At 38.5% G+C, this 22,094-nt stretch overlaps 1 protein-coding gene across 1 annotated transcript in view; it reads left to right on the forward strand.

The window, feature by feature from the left end:
- LOC138811666 (zinc finger protein 182-like) overlaps nt 1-22,094 on the forward strand; it is an 89,899-nt gene that overhangs the window by 57,402 nt on the left and 10,403 nt on the right. The window contains exons 10-11 of the mRNA XM_069999368.1: nt 2,542-2,631; nt 3,273-3,506. Of these exons, the coding sequence (XP_069855469.1) occupies nt 2,542-2,631; nt 3,273-3,506 (324 nt within the window). The remainder of the gene's footprint in view (nt 1-2,541; nt 2,632-3,272; nt 3,507-22,094) is intronic.

Genomic DNA, 22,094 nt, shown 5'->3' on the forward strand with positions numbered 1-22,094 from the left:
AATTTCACTATTAACTAACAAAAGTAGAAATATGTCTTTAGGGATCTACTGGAGAAATGACTCAGGAATATTTAACACATTTGAGCATTTGGTCATATTTATCATTTTTGTCATCTTGAGTGTTCCTTGAGTCTCTATCAATTTGCCTCCAACTTCCATGAAGGCCTATTAAAATGAAAATCTTCTCAAGGAACATTTTATTCCCCTCCCACCTATATTTTGTATTGTAGAATGTGGAGAAAGTTTACAAAATTTCATGGTAGCAGTTCTTTTTTACATAGGAAGGATATATCAGGGTATCTATGACAACATTTCAATATTTAGTATTTAAACCAAACATGGTTAACCTAGGATATTTTTATGTGGGAACTAAATCAAATCTTATAAGGGCCCAATAAATCATTAGCTAATTTCTCGAGAACTATTACTGTTTTTTAATATTCATGTGGACACTGCTTTTCTTTGATCTAGTAATGTTCTATGTTCTGTATACCATGTGATATCCTGAATGTGTTCTGCTTGCTTATGAGAGTACTTGCTAATAGAAGGTCTAAATAGGATTTATGGTGAAGCAGTAAATGTAAATGCTGAGAAAATATTTGTTTAATTCATTGTTATGCTGCTATGAACTAAAATTTTATCAAAAATAATAATATAATTTTTTAGACACCACCTTAGACTTAATGTCATTATGCCAGATTATTGTCTCCTTAGAGGTTTTATCTTGTCTCTATTGCTAGCAGCATAAATGTGTTTGCATGCATTAGGGAATCTGTAACTTTTTATTGGTCTTGGGGCTTGAAATGTAGGCCTGGTTATTGTCCCTCAGCTCTTCAGGTCAAAGTGAGTGCTCTATCACTTGAGTCACAGTGCTACTTTTAGTTTTCTGGTGGTTTATGGGAGATAAGAGTCTCATGGACTTTCCTGCCTGGGCTGGCCATGAACCTTGATCCTCAGACCTCATCCTCCTCAATAGCTAGGATTACAGGCATAAGCCACCAGTGCCCTGCACATTTGTGTATTTTAATGGTCAGGCTTATGTATTGTCAAATATTTCTAATTTGCTATTTAATTTTCCCAGTGAAAAGATAACATAGCCAGCTGCAAACCTTTTATGTAAGACAAAAGCATACCTGCAGCATAATGAAATTCCAGATTGGAATTCTCATGACCCAGGTCTAATTTCCTGATGGAAATGTGCCATTACATAAGCTGATGTCATTTGATGATGTGGCTGTGTACTTCACCTGGAAGGAGTGGCAGGATCTGGATCCTGGTCAGAGGACCCTTCATAGAGATGTAATCCTGGAGACTTATAGCAACTTCTTGTCCTTGGGTGAGCAAAGGTCACTTTTATTTGGAAGGTCAAGTGCTTTTATTTTTGTAGACATTTGACTATGTTATTTAGGTATAAGATTCCAGTCCATTCCGTTGTAAAAAAAAAAAAAAAACTGCTAGTATAAAAGCCAGCCAAATTCAGGTCTGGGAGCTTGATGTTGTTTGCCTTTCACACTACTGCTTGAGCCACAACTCCATTTTGGATTTTGTTTTGGGGTATATTCTGAATTTCCATGCCCAGGTTGGTTTCAAGCCTGCCTCTTCTGATCTTACCTCCTAAATGTAGGGTTAGAAATGTAAGCCTTTGGACCATTACATTTTGCTTTAAAAAAAAAAGATTCCAGTCCATGGGAAGTGTCATTTCTTTCTAAGGTAAACTTCAACTTCATTATGTGTAACTCAAGAGCTAATTTTATTCTCATTCTTTAAGAAGGCAAATTAGTAGTTGGACAAAAGTTCTTAACTATGATCCACTAACAGGAAACTGACTTCCCAGACATGGGGTGATTATTATAGGTGGATGTACACTCTAGATAGAATATACATTACTACTGTCAGTATTATCTGGAAGTCAGTAGTTGAAAGTGTGAAAGTGTGTATTTGTAAGCCAAACCTGACATAAGTTGCATTGCTTCAAGCTTGGAATCCTAGATACTCTGTAGGCTGAAATCTGAAGATTTTGGTTTGAAGCCAGCAACTGTAGAAAAATGAACATGAGACTCTTATCTCCAATTAACCATTCAAAAACTAGAAATGTAGCCAAGACACAAACTAGTAGAATGCTAGATTTGAGCAAAAGAGCTGAGTCCAAGCCACACATTGGCAAAATAAACCCAAAGCTGGGGGAAAGTACACCATGGAGCTGTTAAGAATTGAGAAACCATGGGCTGGGAAGGTGGCTCAGTGGTTCACCCCGTGATTGCATGCTTGTGGCCCTGTGTTCGATTCCTCAGCACCAAAAAAGAAGGAAAAAAAAGACAGAATTGGCGTTGTGGCTCAAGTGATAGAGTGCTAACCTTGACCTTAGGAGGTGTGAAACAGCTCCCAGGCTCAGAATTCAGGCCCCACAACCAATCCCACCCCCCAAAAATAAAACAATTGAGAAACCAGATTTAGGAGCAACCCAGTGAACAGGATTTTTGCAACATTACATTAATGGTGACCCAGCAAGAGCAATAGTTCTCCACTATTTCTTACTCACAGGGCACTGTGTTCCTAAACCTATATTGATTGTGAAGCTGGAGCAAGGTGCAGAACCATGGATGAGAGAAGGCTCAGAAGAGAATTTCACATGTGAGTTAAAGCATCTTGAATAGTGAGGTTGGGTCCAGAGCCTAATGGGTCTGTTTATCTTGAGCTGTACAGAGCAATAGTATTCCTAGTGCCCTGAGTCATGTATGGAAGAGAATTAGGTGATCCTTTTTCTCAAGGAATTGTCAATCCAGAATTCTTGTGGAGATAAACTGAATTTGATGTTCCAGTGTAGGAAATGTTAGCAATTCTCTTTATCTGTAGAGAAGTTATTCATAAAGTGAAGAAGACAATAAGAAATGTAGTAAGGAAATCTCATTTTATTTTAAACTAGTATTTTGCAGGTAGGAGGAAAATAGGATCAGGACAATTTCTTATCAGTGGTGCTGGGCATAGAGGGAGATTCAGAATGGAAGCATTAAGAGTACGGAGATGAATAATTTGAGTAAATATTTCCTTGAGAAAAATATAAAAATCTGAAATACAGAAAAACATTATTTTCCATTGTAAAATGTCAGTACTACTTTCTTAATTACTACATTGCAGAGAAATATATATAGTCTGTACAAAGCAATGCTTTGAAATTTGAAAATATTGTAACAGAATGTGAGGAAATATCTTTACATTAAGGAATTTATGGATCTCATTTATGTTTTTGTCTATTTTTCTATTATTCATTTTAGATGTCCCAGAAATGGAGGATGTGATTAGCACCTGCCAGGAAAGGTACAATAAATATCTCTCTGAAGTAGCAATCCTGAATAGTAACCAAGGGGAGGGAAAAGTGAGACTTACAAGAAGTTTTCATTTGAGCTCCATACAGAAGTCGGAACTGATTAAGAATAATGCGAACTCCTTATGGATAAGGATAGAAAAGGTCACTGGCTGTCAGAGCTTGCGTATTTTCAGCGAACCCGGTAAGATGTGTGCTGCATATAGTCCTCATGTGTCTTCTGTAGTTGACAAATGTAAACAGTGTGAAAAGTCTTTCACTGAGAAGACACGCCCTATTGTCCCTCAGAGAACACACACAGGAGAGAAACCTTATGAATGTAACATGTGTCAAAAGACTTTCACCCAGAAATCAAAGCTTACTGTCCACCAGAGAACACACACAAAAGAGAAACCTTATGAATGTAACATTTGTGGAAAATCTTTCACAAGAAAGTCATATCTTACTAGACACCAGAGAACACACACAGGACAGAAACCTTATGAATGTAACAAGTGTGGAAAATCTTTCACCCAGAAATCAAAGCTTACTCTCCATCAGAGAACACATACTAGAGAGAAATCTTATGAATGTAACTTTTGTGGAAAGTCTTTCATCCATAAATCAAAGCTTACTGTTCACCAGAGAACACAAAGAAAAGAGAAAACTTTTGAATGTAACATTTGTGGAAAGTCTTTCTCCTGGAAGGAATATGTTACTAGACACCAGAGAACACACACAGGAGAGAAACCTTATGAATGTCACATGTGTGGAAAGTCTTTCACCTGGAAGACACACCTTACTCGCCACCAGAGAACACACACAAAAGAAAAACCTTTTGATTGTAACATTTGTGGAAAGCCTTTCTCCTGGAAGGCATATCTTACTCTCCACCAGAGTTCGCACACAGGAGAGAAACCTTATGAATGTAACAACTGTGGAAAGTCTTTCACCAAGAAATCAAACCTTACTTGCCACCAGAGAACACATACTAGAGAAACCTTAGGAATGTAACGTGTGTCGAAAGTCTTTCACCGAGAAATCAAAGCTTTATCGCCACCAGAGAACACACACAAAAGAGAAACCTTTTGAATGTAACATTTGTGGAAAGTCTTTCTCCTGCAAGGCATATCTTACTTTGCACCAGAGAACACACACAGGAGAGAAACCTTATGAATGTAAGATGTGTGGAAAATCTTTCATCAAGAAATCAAATCTTAATGTCCACCAGAGAACACATACTAGAGAGAAACCTTATGAAAGTAACTTGTGTAGAAAGTCTTTCATCCATAAAAGAAACCTTACTGTGAACCAGAAAACACACACATTAGAGAGACCTTATGAATGTAACATGTGTGGAAAGTCCTTCTCTTGGAAGTCAAGTGTCAATGTCCATCAGATAATACACACAGGAAAGAAACCTTCTGAATGTCATATTTGCGGAAAGATTTTCAGCGAGAAGCTACAACTTTCTATCCACCAGAGAGCACACACAGGAGAGAAATTTTATGAATGTAACCTATGTGGAAAGTCTTTCAACCAGAACATACACCTTTCTGTCCATCAGAAAAAAAACCCACCAGAGAGAAATGTTATGTATGTAGCAGACATGGAAATTCTTTCACCTGGATGGCCAACCTTAACATCCATCAGAGAACACAAGGAGAGAAACCTTATGAGTGCGATCAATGTGGAAAGACCTGGAGGTCTTAGCTTAACACGCATAAGTTGATTCACACAAATGAAATAACTTAGGATTGTACCAAATGGGGAAAGTCTTTGATCTGTAAGAAAATTGAAATTGCAATACAGAACCAATACAGGATAGAGACCTTATGATATAGCAGATGTGCAGTCCCCCAACTACAAGACACAGCTCAGGGTTCATCACAGAACACATAAAACACACAGACACACACACACCCTCACACACAAAGAGGAGAAAAATCATATGTAGAAAAAATGGAAAGGTTTTCTAGAAAAAGTCATAACAGTATTAAAGTCTTTCTTGGAGGGGTAACAATGCTCAATAGAAAATGTATTAATGACCTAACGCATATAATGGTATAACCAATCTATACTGTATCTTTACGATAAAATATATATTTTAAAAATATGATGGATTAATAAAGACTAGACTCTCTGCATTTTGTCTTGGAGGAGAACCCCAAAGTGTCTTCAGTGCTTGCACTTTTCTTTAATTAATCACTGGTGATGAAAAACTTGTGATTGATTCACTCTTAGCCCATTTAGTTGTTCTGCTGAGTGAGCTCTAATAAAACACCAGTTATCTATAATAAAACACCCATGTTATCTCATAGAGGGCCAAAGTAGATATGATATTAGGGGAAATAATCAAGCACACAAAGATATTGATCAATCTCTCACAAAAATTGAAGTTAACAAAAAAATAAAACCATCTGCCACTTGAGCTACAGCATCACTTCTAGACCCTGAGAGGAAGGAAGGAAGGAGTAGGGAAGTGAGAGAAGGAAAGAGGAAGGGAAGGAATGAGGAAGAAGGAAGACATAATCTATTCAAAAGAAGAATGTTTAATTATTGGTGAATGTGAGAATTATTGTTTCAGAGGTGGAGCTCAAGAAATATGGCTTTTACAAAAAGAAAATTTTTGAATGTTTACAAAATGATATAGAGGATGTAACATTTTATAAATTGATTTACTAATTCAATAATATTAAGTAAGGAGGTCAGGTGTGGCTGGTGCCCTATTGGCCACATGGTAGATGGTGGGGTCTGGCATCTTGTTTTCATGCAGGGGGAAGGAAATGACCCATCCATCACTTACCACCCACCTGATGGGTGTGGCTGGATCCCAGCAAGCAGGCATGGGCATTTGGCTGATATATTACTCAAACTGATAGCCTGGGACTGGGAATTTCCTGTAGACCTGCCTCCTGCTTAGGCCCTATTTAGGCTGTCCCAGCAGTGGCACCAGATGCCATGCCACATGTCTCTGTAATCATGTCCTGTGTGCTGTCTCCTCGCTTGTCTCTGGTCATCATAGTGTCCCAATTCAGCACTCTCTTGGTGCTGATTGGTTTCTTGGTGTTGTTTTTATTCCCCTCCCCCCTTTCTGTCCTGTTTCCAAGCTGTCTAAATGTATTTCTGGAGTGCAAGTCTTTGTTACAACAGGCTGCTTGCAGACTGCTAGCTGTGTAATAGACTCCAGTATTCCATCTAAAATAATGTGGCTTCCAACAAATATACTGTTTTCTTTTACAGAAACCCAAAGTTTGACCTAACATTAGAATTTCTAGAGCCAAGATAGATGCCACTGTATATTATGTAATTAAAGATATCCTGGAAGCATTTAGAAAAAAATGTTTGTTACATCAGACAGTGCTTAATTAATAAACCAAGTCCAAGACTCCAGATCCTATATAAGCGCATCATTCTAGATATGTCCAGAGCTTTTTGGTTACTTGAAGAGCTCTACTTTCACACTTTCATGAAGGAATGTTTTTGTGCCAATATGACGTGTTGAACTCAGGAACTGAGTTGAAGCCAACTCTGGCTTCAAGATGAGATTCTCTCATCTTGGCCTCCATAAAAGTTTTTTCTTTTTGCTTATGTGGTGCTGGGGAATCCAACCCAGGACCTCATGCATGCATGGCAAGTTCTCTAACACTGAGCCACCTTCGCAGGCATACCCTTCTGCTTATTTACAGAGGCCTATTAAAAAAATGGGATTGGGAGGCACCTGTGCTCTTGGCCTTCCTATTTGTACCACACACACACACACACACACACACTCTATCCATTTGGAAATCGCTCATTCTCCCATGTTTACAAACTGTATGCTTTCTGAGAAGGGATGGTTCACAGACTGGAGTCCTACCTAGGCCTGTTATATACCTCAAATTATGAACCAACATACCATATTCATTAAAAGTATGCCTGATGATAACATATTTTATTAATGTTTTGTATTATTTTTGTTATTATCATTTGGCCAACACTTTGCTTGAATTCAGAATTAAAGGGACTTAATGCTCACTGAATTGGTAAAGTACCCTTTGCTCTTTTAATTTCAGACCAGCAATTAAAAATGAGCAATTACACTCCCTCATGTGTGGAATCCTAACTACTCTGAAAGCTAAAATTAGATAGTTTTGTAGGCCATCCCATGCAAAAGCTCCATGGAAATGGTATCTTAGCCAATAAAAGCATGGCTCTGGGTATATGTGCCTATCTTTTTTGCTACTTGTGATATGTAATTATAAAATTAGTGTGTTGAAAGGCCCAGGCAGAGAAGCAAGACCCTAAGGTGAAAAATCAGTGATACAAAAAGGGCACCTGGCATAGAAGGTAAAGGAAGCCTCACAAATTTTTGCCCCTGAATTCAACCTGAGGACCAATAATAAGATACGTGTAACCAATACATTCTTCCAAATATTTAGTGGAAGAATTTGGGTGTGGTTTACCGAATGATAGGTAAACAGTCCTTTACTAAGTGATTGCAAAAGGACCTTTGCATAGGGCTATATGATGTTATGAATTTTATATCCTGTTATGTGGACACCATGAGTCCTGTTTGGATCAAGTAATTGAGATCTCCTGATCTAACAGGGCACTGGTGCTTCACATCGGGATTCTTACTTGCTCAAGAGTATGAGGGTTAAAGATCACAATTGAAAGGCAAACTAGGTAGGAATTGCTGTAAAAGTGTTATGGCCAATTATCACCAAATTTCCCACAAGTAGTGCTGTGAATGAAGTTGATAGACTGTCAACACTTTTGTTCCTTTATTACCAAAGCTCAGGGACAGGAGTAGAAAGAACTCCAAGGCCAGGGAAGATATTTTGTAAAATAGGTTTTAGGCCCTCATGCAAAAAAGTTACCATTCTTTTTTAAGCCTAAAGTCATCCAGAGTATAGTCATTGTCCTCAATTGTGGTTGATATTGAAATGTCTTATAAGCCAGGGTAATGATAGATTGTATGAATATTTTGGTTTCTTTTGTCAAGTGAATCCACATACACAGACCTTTATGTTTCTGACTGGTTCATAAGTCCTTGTAGAGGTTCAAGATACTATGCAGGACAATGTGGTCCACGTCTGTAAAGTGCGGAATGAGACCTTCAAAGAGAGATCTCAACATATAAAATGTGGCCAAATATTTCAGTATATTGAAACAGCATCATAAGAAAAGAAGTATCAAGTAGTGATGGTTTAAAGTCCCAGAATACCAATCTACTCGAACGAGAAGACTGATCTTGTGCTGTGTGCACATATATGTAGGAGAAAACCTCTTTTCAATCTGAGCTCTTCAGATGTGTTTAAGCATTTTTGTTGTTTTTCCCTTTCTGATTGCACTTTATTTCAAGGTCACTCCCAGGGGTGATTGACAAGATATCTAATTTCAGCTCATTCTAAAAGCTATGTCCTCAGAAGAGAAGTGGTGAACCATGACTTAGGTACATATTCACCCCAGACACAATCACTAAGTGTGGGTTAAGTTACATAAGTTTTCAGAATGTCAATGGTCCTACCACACGGTTCATCTTGTAGCCCTTTTCAAAATTAGGCTTTAGAAGAGTTCTGACTTTGTATGAATATTTCAGCTCTAAATTAGATTATTTTCAATAGCCATTCAGTGAATGTTATTGGATAAAATATACAAATAAAGTCATATCTATTTTAGAGAAAATTCTGATATCATCAGCAGGGGCAGGTAATATGATTCAAAGTCAGGACCCTGAAGATTCTGCTCTCCAGAGTTCTAAGTATTTAATCAAGAACCTCCAATTCCCAATCAATCTTGATCCCAATGAGAGAACAAGATGTTAGGTGAAACCTTGTTTCTTCCTCAGGTTAACCTGGAATGACTGGAGTGACTGGAAGGGAAAGAAGCTGGGATACTGAGCACAGTGGGAACTGAATAAAGCTATCATAGGATTTTCACTAGACCCTCAGGGACCACCCAAGGACCCCTTGCATTATGTTGAGGACTTATATCTATATGTTTTTCCAGCTCTAGGTCATTTTTCCTCCCATAATTAGCTTAACATTAAGTGTACATTTTTTCTGTTCCCTCAATGAATTGAGAAGTTCTTTTAAAATTCTCTTTCATTTTTCTGGATCACTTACACCCTTGTATGAAGTCCCTATTGTAGAGGTCTCAGTACTTTGAGTAGATGACTACCTGGAGCATCCACAGCCAACCATCTTTTGCCTTACTTGTATATGGGGTCTGAGCAAAACCAGCCAAAACTTTATATGTATATTTTAACTTAAATATTTGTTACCAAAAGTTTGATGTGGAGACTTCATCTGGTGTGGTGAAAGTTGGTTGGGCTCATGGTCTATGCCAGAACTCAAAATGGAAGGTACACAAAAGAAAAGTTCGGTAAGGAGCCAGCTGAGGAGAGGAGGACAGTGCCAAAGTCTTTATGCAACAGCAAACCATGCAAGCCCCATGGGACAGGAGTGAGCAGCCCAGAGCAGGGTATGTGCTCCCCATCAGTCCACCACCAACACAGCATGGCACCTGCACCATGGGCCAAGGTGTGCAGGTGTTTCCTGCAGGGCTGACTGTTGACACAGGGACCTGTAAGAGAAGTCAGTGGCCTAATGTAATAGTCTTGTCCTAGGTAGATGATACAATTGCTTGTAGATAAGAAGATTTGGTAATAAAACAATTGTTAGATGACCTAGTAAACATTCTTGAGCATGTGTGTGTATGTGTATGTCCTAAGAAGAAAACAAATTGAAAAGTAGTTCAGAGAGAACTCAAATGACAAGTGTGGGACTTGAGTGTACAACAAGATATATCCATTACAATCACAACAAATAAGTGAAAAGGAAGGGTTTCCTTCACTAATTTTTACCTAATCTTACAAATCCCATTACGTTCGAAATAATAAGGGCAGAAATGTATCTGTTGATTCTTACTGTTGTACAACAGCTAGTTTATAAGTGACAGCAAACGCATAAGGTCTATTCTGTGTGTGGCCCCTACACTCACTGGAAAGGAAGACAATACTGTTGAAAGTCATCTAAAGTGATTGGAAATAATATCTTTACATTGCAAAGGAAGCATTGACTAATTTAAATGTGCAGACTTTTTGTTTTGCAGGTCCTTGGGCTTGATTCCAGGGCTCAGGTGCTGTCCCTGAGTTGCTTTTGCTTAAGGGTAGCACTCTACCACTTGAGCCACAGCACCACTTCTGGCTTTTTCTGTGTATGGGGACCTAAGGAATAGGACCCAGCTCCTCATTCATGGGATGCAAGCACTGTACCACTTAGCCAACTTCCCTGTCCTATAAGCCGACTTTTTTATGGTAAAAGAAGAAAGAATAGGTTGGTATGTAGCATCCACCTTCCATGTGCAAGTCCCAAGGTTCAACCCCCAATGTGAAAGAAAGAAAGTTGAAAATGGAATGACATGAAGTATTCAGTTACAAATAGAAAGAAAAAGAGGAACAAAGGCCATGAGTAAGTAATGAGGTTTTTATTTGTTTGGGATTGTTTCTTTTTCCTTTTAATTGTTGGCTGTGGGGTTTGAACTCAGGGAGGCCCTGGCATATTCCCTAAGCTTTTCACTAGAGGCTAGCATGCTACTACTTCCAGCCAGAATGTCACTTGTAGTTTTCTGCCATTTAATTGGTGATAAGTCACAATGAATTTTCTGCTGAAGTGTTGCTGAGAAATGGAACTCAGTGCCTCATGTATGCAAGGCAAGCACTCTACCACTAAGCCACCTTGCAGCCCCTGTACTAGCATTTTCATAGCAGTTTATTAGGCCTTACCTATTTGTTTGTTTCACAGATTCAACAAACCATAGAACCAAAATACTTGAAAAATATGCCACCTATAGTAAACATGCAGTCTTTGAAAAAACTGGCATTATCCTAATAACAATGCAGTATAACAACTATTTAGTAGGATTTAAATTGTAGTAGGTATCAGAAATGATTTACAGTGTATAGAAGATTGCCTGGAGATTATATAACAGGTGATATGCACTGTAAAGTAGGCTGTGTGCAGGTTACATGAAAGCAAACTAAGAAAGAAGTATCAGATGAGACAAACATAATAAATAGCAAAGTAATTACTAAATGTAACCATGTTTATATTGTAATGTAAAAATAGTAAATATATCAGGTTCTGTCTGATTTGAACAGAAGAAAATACACTCATAAAACTCAATAAGCTTTTCAAGGAGATATACATTAATTATCAAGAAATCAAAATAAATCAATATAAGGATACCCTAAGCAAAAATCAATAATGAAAAATACAAATACTGATCATGAAAAATACAAATACTGATAATATGAGAGGAAATAAACATCAGCACAAATTGTGTTACCACAGATACATTGTTACATTGGTAACAACAGGTATATCATAAATCTGTATAATAAAAATTTTATGCTGAAAAGTAAAGTCTACAAAGACATGGTTAAAAGGCCAAAGAATGATAATTTCTTTAATCTATCATTATGATAGGAGAACTGGTTCTCCACTTTTATTTTGTCGGCCCTGGGGCTTGAACTTGGGGCTTGGGCACTATCCCTCAGCTCTTGAGATCAAGGTGAGTACTCTACCCCCTCAGCCACAGCGATACCTCCGGTTTTCTAGTGCTTTATTGGAAACAAGTGTCTCATGGACTTCCTGCCCATGCTGGCTTTGAAGTGTGATCCTCATATCTCAGCCTTCTAAGTAGGTAAGATTACAGGCGGGACCCACTGGTGCCCGGCCTCTAATACTCCACTTAATGACTAAAAAACCAGACAAACAAGATGTGGAAAGCATTATCTTTACCTAAATGCTGTTTATAAAGCACTATGGTGTTATATTTACCAAGACAGACACACTGAGAATAGATCTGAAGACAAATTGTCTAGAAATCAGTATGAGAAAGGAATCTATGTTATAGACACAATAAAATTCAATAATATATTTCTAATAATCTAGCAGTAAAACAGGTGGAAATTAGAATGGATCTGTATCAAATGTATGCTATTACTATTATGGATAGAATATTAAAGGGAACAACTGTCTTAGGTCAGTTGTAAAATCATAACAACTGCTTTCAATTATGTAAGGTGAATTCACATGAATATCTTCTGGCAGGGGTGGCAGAGAAATAGAATTTGAGGAAAATAGGGTCATGAGAATTTAGTATTCAACTCAAGCATAGAGACAGGAGGGAGGGATTGGGAGAGAGTGAAGGAATGGAAGATACTGTATGAAAAGAATTTATTAATCTCTATGCATCACCTCCATAATAATATTAAATTACATTAATAATAAAACAGTACCGCCAGCATAAAAGATTTTCTTGGTGATGAAAATCTACCACAGTTAGAAGAACAGTTACAATTTTTAGAAATCTAATACAGCACTCAATTTGCAAGATAAACTATTTCAGTTTAGGTTGAATATTAACTCTACATAAACCAGTAACAATAATCCTTTCATTGTAGTATTCAATTAAGTGTTAATGTTAAATGCTGAGGTAATAAAAAAAAAAAAAAAACAAGACAAGCACTTCTGGCTCAAGACTGTCATTTTACCCTAACTATTAAGGAGGAAACTGAGGTCTGGAAGCCAGCCTAGATAGAAAATTCAAATTAAGCAGCTAATGAACAGGTTAGAGGTAAGGCTCAAGTGATAGTGCCAATTGTGAATGAGGAAGCTGACTGTCTGTGAGACCTGGAGTTCATGCTCCAATAGTAGCTCTAGAAAGCTATGGTGGAGTCTGAGGTATGTGTATTCCATGTGTTTCTAAATTAGAAACCTAATTGTTGTGAAAACTGGCAAGTCTTCATCTCAGACATAAAGAGAAAAGAAAATGAGTGGAGGAGGGAGAGAAGGGAAGCCAAAGGTCAGGAAAAAGATGGAAGAAGAGGAGACAAGAGAGTAGTGGAGAGAAAGAGGGAAAGGGAAAGGAGGAGGAGGAGAAGACAGGAGAGGAAGAAATCTTTATGGCATTAGATTTGACAGTAAATCTTAAATAAGACACCAAAAGTGACTCATGCAACAAAGAGACAAACAAACCAATGCCAGGCTCTGGTGGCTCACACCTGTAATCCTAACTACTCAGGAGAGTCAGATCTGAGGATCATGGTTCAAAGCCAGCCTGGGCAGGAAAACCTGTGAAATCTTACCTCCAATGAAACACCAGAAAGCCAGAAGTGGTGCAGTGGCCAAGTGGTAGAGTGCTAGGCTTGAACTGATGGGCTGAGGCACAAGCTCAGACCCAGATTTCAAGCCCCATGACTGACAATAAATAAATTAATGAATAAGGGTTGGGAAGGTGGCTCAGTGGTAGAATGCACGCCTCAAATTCATGAGGCCCTGGGTTCCATTACTCAGCACCACATAAGTAGAAAAAGTCGGAAGTGGGTGCTGTGGCTTAAGTGGTAGAGTGCTAGCCTTGAGCTGAATAGCTGAGGGATAGCACCCAGGCCCAGAGTTCAGGCCCCAGAACTGACCAAAAAAAGAAAACAAAACAAAGCCAAGAAAATAAATCATAAGTAAAAATTAAAAAATAAATACAAAACCAAACAAAAAAAAAACAAACAAGATTAAGTGCACATAATCAAAATCTTGTATAATGAAAAGAACTATCAACGAAGAAGCAAAAGCATGGTAGGAGAAAATATTTGCATATGTCTTTAAATAGATTCCTAACAAATCTAAATTAGAAAATATAAAGAAAATCCTACAAGTAACCCCCACACAACAAAATCTAATTTTAAAATAGGAAAAAGATTGAAGAGACTTTTCTAAAAAGGACATACACAAATAGCTGATTAAAATATAAAAGTAGTATCAATGGTCATGAGAATAATCCAAATCAAAATTACAATAAAATAACTATTTTACACATGTTAGTATGGCCATAGTTTTAAACAAAAACCAAAAATCCTTCCAAACTCCAACAAAAGCTAGGAAAGTTGTGACAACAATGTGAACCTTGATGCATTTCTCTCAGGTATGTAAAAGTATCAAAGATGGCACAAAGAGTCCTAAAAAGAACTAAATTACAATTACATAGAAATATGGTCCAGCACTTCTACACTTGTACGTACCTTAGAGAAAAACAGAGATTTCTATAAATACCATCAAAAATACAGCCTAAGTTTCAAAAAAGACAAATACCACAAAGGAGTCCTAGAGTATTTACAGAGACAATTGAAGTACTTATAACACACTCAGTCCTGAATAGCAATCAAAGTTATGTTTGACAACACTATTTCAGCAAATCCAGTAATACTTCATTAGGATAGTCTAATGTGTGTATGAGGATGTGATGTCTGACCAGTTTCTAGCCAACCTTTACCTTCCATGAGAAGTTACCTCCTAGGTGTCATTGAATCACATAACAAGTGGAACGACTTTGTCCTGACATTCAAAAATGAGAAACAAACTAAAGCAAACCTGCACTTAACTTAGAAGGCAAGTTTTGATAATCTGCTAAATCTCCAAGCCATCTTTAGCTTTTTTAGAAACATGTTTCTGAAGCTGAATCTTTTTTTTTCTGTTCTTCAATCTTGGACACCCTCAGGTTCATAAAATGGAATGTCAAACACTGAGAAATACAAAAATCTCATCAGAGATCCTTCCATTCTTTCTTGCTGTTGACAATGAATAAAGATTCTGGAACCATGGCTAGGAGAGAAGACAAATGAGAGAGTCAGAAAAGAACCTGTGTGATTTTACCCTAGAAGTTCCTGGTCAGAACATGATAGGTGGGCTGGAAAAGCATAAAGCCTTCTTATGGGAGAAGAAACATTCCTGAATCAAGTAGAACATTAAAGTATCCAGTAATGACAAATCCACAGAAGACTAAAGCCTTATGTGTTACTAAACACTATTAACAGAAAATAGACCCCAAAATGTAGATCCATAAAATGCAAAGAAACACAACTTATATAGGTATATGCTTTTGCTTATACTTGTTGGTTGATGACACAGGACATTCTATTATCCAGCGTTCAGTTTTTTTCCCATTTACCCACAATAGTAATTGTTAATATAAAATACATGAACTTTGCAGTGACATTTACAAAAAGTGAAAATTTATTCTGTTTACTTCAGTGAGGTTGTTTTTGATAGGAAACACAATATGAATCTTTTAAAAGCAGTGTTTGCACATTAGTACTGGGTTTTTCTACATTATAAGAATATTTTCTTTCTTTGAAAAATTAACGTGGAGCTGGGAAGGTGGCTCAGTGGCTCAGTGTCTTGCACGCCTGAGGCCCTGGGTTAGATACCTCAGCACCACATAAGCAAAAAGAAAAAGCTGGAAGTGGTACTGTGTCTCAAGTAGTAGAGGGCTAGCTTTGAGCTGAAGAACTGAGGGACAGCACCCAGGCCCAGAGTTCAGGCCCTATGACTAGACTGAAAAAAAGAAGAGAAAAACTTAAAGTTAATTTATTATAGCCTAAGTGTTCACATTCACAATACTTAAGATGAGGAGTGTTACAAATTTCAAAGTGGGATATTTTTGTGTGTTTTGGGATTTGCACTGTCCTCATCCACATTAGTGACTGAACAACCTGCCTTAAAATTGTCAAGTTTTCTATTTCATCTTATTTTATTAGAATATAATCTGAATTTAAAAGAGGACATTGTAACTGGGCTCTCATGTCTAATGGCTGTAATCTTAGCTTCTCAGAAGACTGAGATCTGACGAAAGTTAATATTATCCCCACCTTTGCTCCTCAGCTCCACCAAGACTTGAACTCTTCCCAGACCTAGAGTTCCCTCCATACTGCTGACCACTCCCTCCCTCTACCCACACCTAGCTGAGCATGCACCTACCTAAGTTCCTGCCCCCAGCTCCTGTTGCTACCTGAAGACAGACACATGCATGTGCTCCCTCTCCTGGGAAATATGGTCCTTCTAGTAAACCTTATAATAATCTTTCTCCTGTGCCTGCTTGTGGTCCCCTGGGATGCACATGATGGATCCCTACAAGGATCACAAAATGAAGCCATTGGTAAAAGAATGTCTGAGAGACTTATCTCCAATAAAATAGCCAAAGTAGCTGGAAGGGGAGGTGTGGCTTAAGTGGTACAACATTATAATTGAACCAAATAATTTCATGGTCATTTTCCAGACCTTGAGTTCAAGTATCAGGACAAGCACACACATATCAAGGTCATTGTATTGTATTCAAATTATATTTTAACAATTAAATTGGAATACATAGATAGGATGTCTCTCTCTCTCTCTCTCCATTTTTGTTGGTTGTGGGGCCTGAACTCTGAGCCTGGGAACTGTTCCTCAGCTTCAAAACTCAAAGCTAGCACTCTACTGCTTGAGCCACAGTGTCCTGCCAGCTTTTCCTGCTTCTGTGGTTCTGAGGAATCAAACCCAGGGTCTCATTCATGCAAAGCAGGCACTCTACCCCTGAACCACCTGCCCAGCCAGTCTCTCTCATTTTAAGTGATGTAAAATAGACTAATTATATTAATGGAGAAATTGTAATTTGTCAAGAAAGGACACAATAATTGGAGTATATCTGTGCCAGGCGCATTTTGAAAGTTTCAAACACCGTAGTAAGTGCAGAGGGTGAAAAGAAGATCACTATGTTTATATAAGACATATTCAAGGAATGTTTACCATTCATTGGCTTCAAAGCACAAAAACCAAGTTGATAAAGCCACATGGGTGAGTGCCAGAATCTCTAGGTGCAGTCTCTAGACTCTCCTTGTCTAGAGAACCAGAGGATTCTCAGCCAGTTTCTTGCACCTGCAGGAACAAGTGCTAATGGCAGCACAATTCCATTAGGCCAAAAATATCATCAACCTCAGACTGGGGAAAGATGGTAAGGGCAGACTTTGGCTGGCGACTCAGATTGCTTCAAGTTACATCTCCCAAGTTCCTCTGAAGAAGAGACACTGGGCTTCTTCCTCTTGGCTCTGATGATAGAATGCAAAGCTGTACTTCAGAGCACTTCCAGCAGCAAGGCAAAAGGAAAGAAACTTGAATTTACAAAGTAAAAACACCAACAGTGGCCAAGTAGGTTCAAGGGCCTTACCCCGGCAGCCCTCCATTCTTTCAAAGGATCTGTGCCTCAATAGAAACTACAATTCCCATAACATGATGCATTCAACTAGAGGAAGTGGGCTTGTTACAGGGTTTGGACTGGCACCAGACACTTGGTCCTAAGTGCGCATGGATACATGGGGAACTTTCTCTCCCAGCTGCAGGAACTAAGGTGAGTTTCTTCTTGAAAAATCAGTTTACCTCCTGAAACATTGTGAGATCAACCAAAACAAAGAAATGTATTAAGATCATTAGATAATTTGGCTTTTTAATTCATAGTTTTATTAATGTAATTGAGGTTATGAGACTCCATGGTTATTGATTTTGTTTTTGTTCAAAAGTATGTTCCTCTGAATATAAATTAGGTCACTGTTTTGCCTTAAAAATTTGAATATCTCCCCTCTCACTTTAAAAAAGGTATTTGCAGGGGGAGGGGGGAGGCTGGGAAGGGAGGTGAAGGGTAAACAAAGGAGGAGGCTGCAATGCTTGGTAAGAAATGTATGCATTATCCTGCCCATGTAATTGTACCCCCTCTGTACAGTATGTTCTCAAATAAAATAAAATAAAATATATTAAAAAAAAAGGTATTTGCAGCTGGGTGCCAGTGGCTCATGCCTGTAATCCTATGTACTAAGGATGCTGAGATCTGAGGATGCTGATCCAAAGCGAACTTGGGCAAGAACATTCATGAGCTTTCTCTCCAATTAACCACCAAAAATACGGAAGTGGCCTTGTGGTTCAGGTGGTGTGGTGTAGAGCTCACCTTGAGTTGAACAGCTCATGGATAGTGCTCAGGCCCAGAGTTCAAGCCACAAGATCAGGTATTTACATACACCTAGCTGATTGATTCTGGGATCATTTTCCCCTTCTCTAACATATATATATATATATATATATATGTATGTATATATACATTAAATATATACATATACATACATATATATATGAATAAAATAGCAGAATTTTAAGGTAGACATACTTTATAATCTTAGAATTAAATAGATTGGTCAAACTCTACCCATTATTTTTCCAGAAACTCCCAAATTCCCTCTATGAAATTTTAAGGAGTTTTTGGTTCTTTGCATATGAAGTTTTCCTTTCCTTTAATATTTTTTCCCTCCTTTTGTCGTTGGTCCTGTGGCTTGAACTCAGAGCATGGGCACTGTCTGTGAGCATTTGCTGTGCTCTACTTGCCTTTCTTTTCTTAATTGCTTCAGGAAACTAGTGAAAAGTTTCCTCCCAGGGGTTTCTTAGAAAATGGTACTCCTCCAAGACTCTTTCAAAAATGGTTGTCTAGGGTGATCAGGGTGAATGTGGGTGGAGATAGAGTACAGGGTAGGTCTATGTTCATGTGAAGCTTGATAACTTGATCCAAACCAGTCTGTTTTTAGTTTTCTGTTTTTCATATCCTGTTGTTTTGATTTTCTAACTGTTCTCTGATCCTAGAAGTTTCTGCCACCTGCGGGTCCTCAGACTTGTTTTCCCAACTGTATCCATTACACTGTGGAATAAACCTTTTGCGTCCCTCCCTCATATCAGACATCCCAAGCTTTTCTCTTAAGTTTTTGTTGTGATTGTTGATGATCCTTTCCCCACATCATGATTGGGAAGGATTGTGTAGGAAATATTCATGGCTGATATTCAGTCCTCCAGTGCATGGGTTCTCCATGCCTCTTTTAGTGGACTGAGCTATTCCTCATGAAAATGGAGATCATGAGGCACATTTGGATGTATAGATGTCAACTTTGGAGCAACTATAAAATATGAAGGAAAAATAATTCTTTCTTTCTGTAAAAGTTAAAAGTAAGTTCCTGAGAGGCAAGGAGATAAGGATCAGGTATAAATGGGTGCTTCCTAGACTAGCTGTGTCACATAGTTTTCATTGTTCAAGGGTACATTTTTCAATCATTTCTAAGTATTATGTTCATTGTACTAGTAGAAATAGAATTTACTTCCTACATTATTTTTGAATTGTTCAATGTTCACAGAGTAAGTCTCATTATTTGTTATACAAATATTATATCCTCTTCCTTCATTCATCTCAATGATTGACTGTTCCAGATGCTGAGGTAGAAGGTACAAGTATAGTATGGTATTCAGGGATAGATTATGGTTCTGACGTTCTCTGGAGGAAAAGGTGAATGGAAAACATGGAGCTCATGCATAATACTTCTAGAATTCCTTTGGCAGGAGATGTGGTGCACCCCTCATGGGTTCCACTAGGCCTGGAGATTCCTGTGGTTGCAATGATGCACCACCATGGAGGGCATGTGCATTATGGAGAGCCTGTGGATTTCACATCTTGTCTACTGTTGTACTGGTGGAAGTCTCCCAGTATGCACTGCATAACTGGGCTCAAGGAGTGACGTGATCAGTGGTACCTTGCTGGCCCCCATGTTTGTCAGCCTATTTTGACAAGCTCACCCTGACATCTGCAACTGGCTGCTGCTGAGGCCTTTGGACTAATGCCTCTCTCTATCCCATACCTCTGTATCAGAGACGTGTTCTGTTTCATGGTTTTGTATCAGTTACTGTGCAATGTTGTGGTATGTATCCATACATGCTGATAGTAGAGCTAGGTATGGTTTTCAAGGGTGGGGTAGTTTTTGATGCCTCTAGCAGGAACAATTGTGTTCTCACTAACTGCATAAATACTCTGAGATTACTATGCGATCACCTTAACTTATGTTGCTTGTTCAGTTGATATAACCATTATGGTATAATAAGTTTGGGTCTCTGTTTTCTATTGAGGTTTATAGGCTCTTAGCCATTGCTGCAGATTTTTTGGAATATTGGTTGCCAGCATTTTTGCTACCCTAAATGTTCTTGCTAGTGCTACTGCTTCTGCTGTGAACCTTATCCAAACCATATATACAACACAATATGTTAATAGTTTGGCTTGATATGATTCTGGTGCCCTGGGATGCAGGTGGGCTTGGAAAGATTGTGATATGTTTTATGATTTGGAAACAGCAATGATGTATATTGATAATCAAGTAGATGTGCTAAAGACTTGGTTAAAAATGATTTGACATGCTAATGGTTAGTACGTCTGTGTTATATGATATGGGCCAATATCCAGTGACATATTTGAGGAATCCGGACCTTTGATAATTTTTTGGGGGGGAGGATCTGGTCATAGGGCCTGAACTCTGGGCCTGGGCACTGCAAGGCTAGCGGGCTACCACTTGAGCGACAGTGCCATTCTTGCTTTTTTCTTTTTGCTTATGTGGTGCTGAGGAATCAAACTCAGGACCTCATGCATGCAAGGCAAGGGTTCTACCACTGAGCCACACTGAGCCACCTTCCCAGCCCTCCTTTGATAAATTAAGGTTAGACATTAGGCAGCTACAGAGTCAGAAATCTGATATTCGTCACTCCACCCTATAGGTAGCACACCCTGCAGACTTAGCTGCATCAGTTCTCCATTATCTGCAGGGATACAACCTGGGAAATAGCACTCCTTTTTCCATTTCTTAGGCATTTTCCTGTTTCTTGTTTTCGTATTCCTTTTTCTTCCATTCTTATTGAGATGTATGATCTGCTGCATTTTCTAGGCTCAAGCTGATAGACGCTTGCTCAATTTACAAAATAGAAAGGAGGACTTGTTGCAGACTCAGAGGTGCCAGGACTGTCAAGGTGTGAGCAAAAGCTCCACAACCATGGACTGCAACCTTCAGGGCTGTAAGTACTTGCCATTTTCATAGGAGGGAGTGTTCCTTTTAGCTTCTGGGCCTGGGGCCTTACCTGTAGGAGTTTGGTGGACAAAGGTTGAACTAGAATGAGGAAGGATGCACATGATCTGCAGTTGTTGCCACATTGAGTCCTAGAACAATGTGATGCAAGAACTGGACAGATATAGAAAGTGTCTATAGCTCAGGATATTGCAGAAATAAAGAGAGATTCATCATTGGCCTGGTCTCTGTCTCTTCCATTATCATCCCCTTGTTCTTCTGGAGCACTGCTGGTGTTGTGGCTGGCCCAAGCAGTGGTAGTATGCTTACCTAGCATGCATGAAGCCCTGGTTCAAGTCCTCACTACCTCATACACAGGAACGCAATATGTGGAATTGTGGCTCAAGTAGTAGGATGCTAGTCTTGAGCAAAAGAAGTTCAGTGACAGTGTCCATGCACTGAGTTCAAGCCCCAGGGTTGGGACATAAAACACAAGAAATGCAAGTTGGGTGCTGGTTCCTCATGTCTGTAATCCTTGCTGTTCAATAGGCTGAAACCTGAGGATCCCAGTTCAAAGTCAGCCTAGCCACCAACATGTGTGAGACACTTATCTCCAGTGACCACTAGAAATCCAGAAGTGTGTTGTGGCTCACATGGTAGAGTACTTCAGCTCAGAGATGGTTCCCAGGTTCAGAGTACAAGTGCCATGAACGACCCCCAAAAAAGGATAAAAATATAAGTAAATGCATCAGAAATACAGGCTTGAACAATGAAAACTACACTTCACATGTAGTCTTGGAAGTACTCCAATTCTTTCTGATCCTTTTCTCCTTGCCTCTCAGGAATTTACTTTTTTTGAATGAAATTAAATTTTTTTTTATAATATTAGAGGTGCTTTTAAGTTGAAGTCTATAAATCCAAATATGCCCTTTGATTTCCATTTCCATGAGGAATAATTCAGGTCCAAAAAGGAGATAAAGAAAACCTATACACTGGAGATCTAAAACCAGGCATGAAACTTTCCAATCCAAACCATCTCAATTATATTGTATGTAAAGGATCACCAAAAGTCACAATAAATATTTAAGA

The sequence above is a fragment of the Dipodomys merriami genome, unplaced genomic scaffold (genome assembly GCF_024711535.1).
Source record: "Dipodomys merriami isolate MVZ:Mamm:240054 unplaced genomic scaffold, mDipMer1.0.p SCAF_547, whole genome shotgun sequence".
Taxonomy (NCBI): Eukaryota; Metazoa; Chordata; class Mammalia; order Rodentia; family Heteromyidae; genus Dipodomys; species Dipodomys merriami.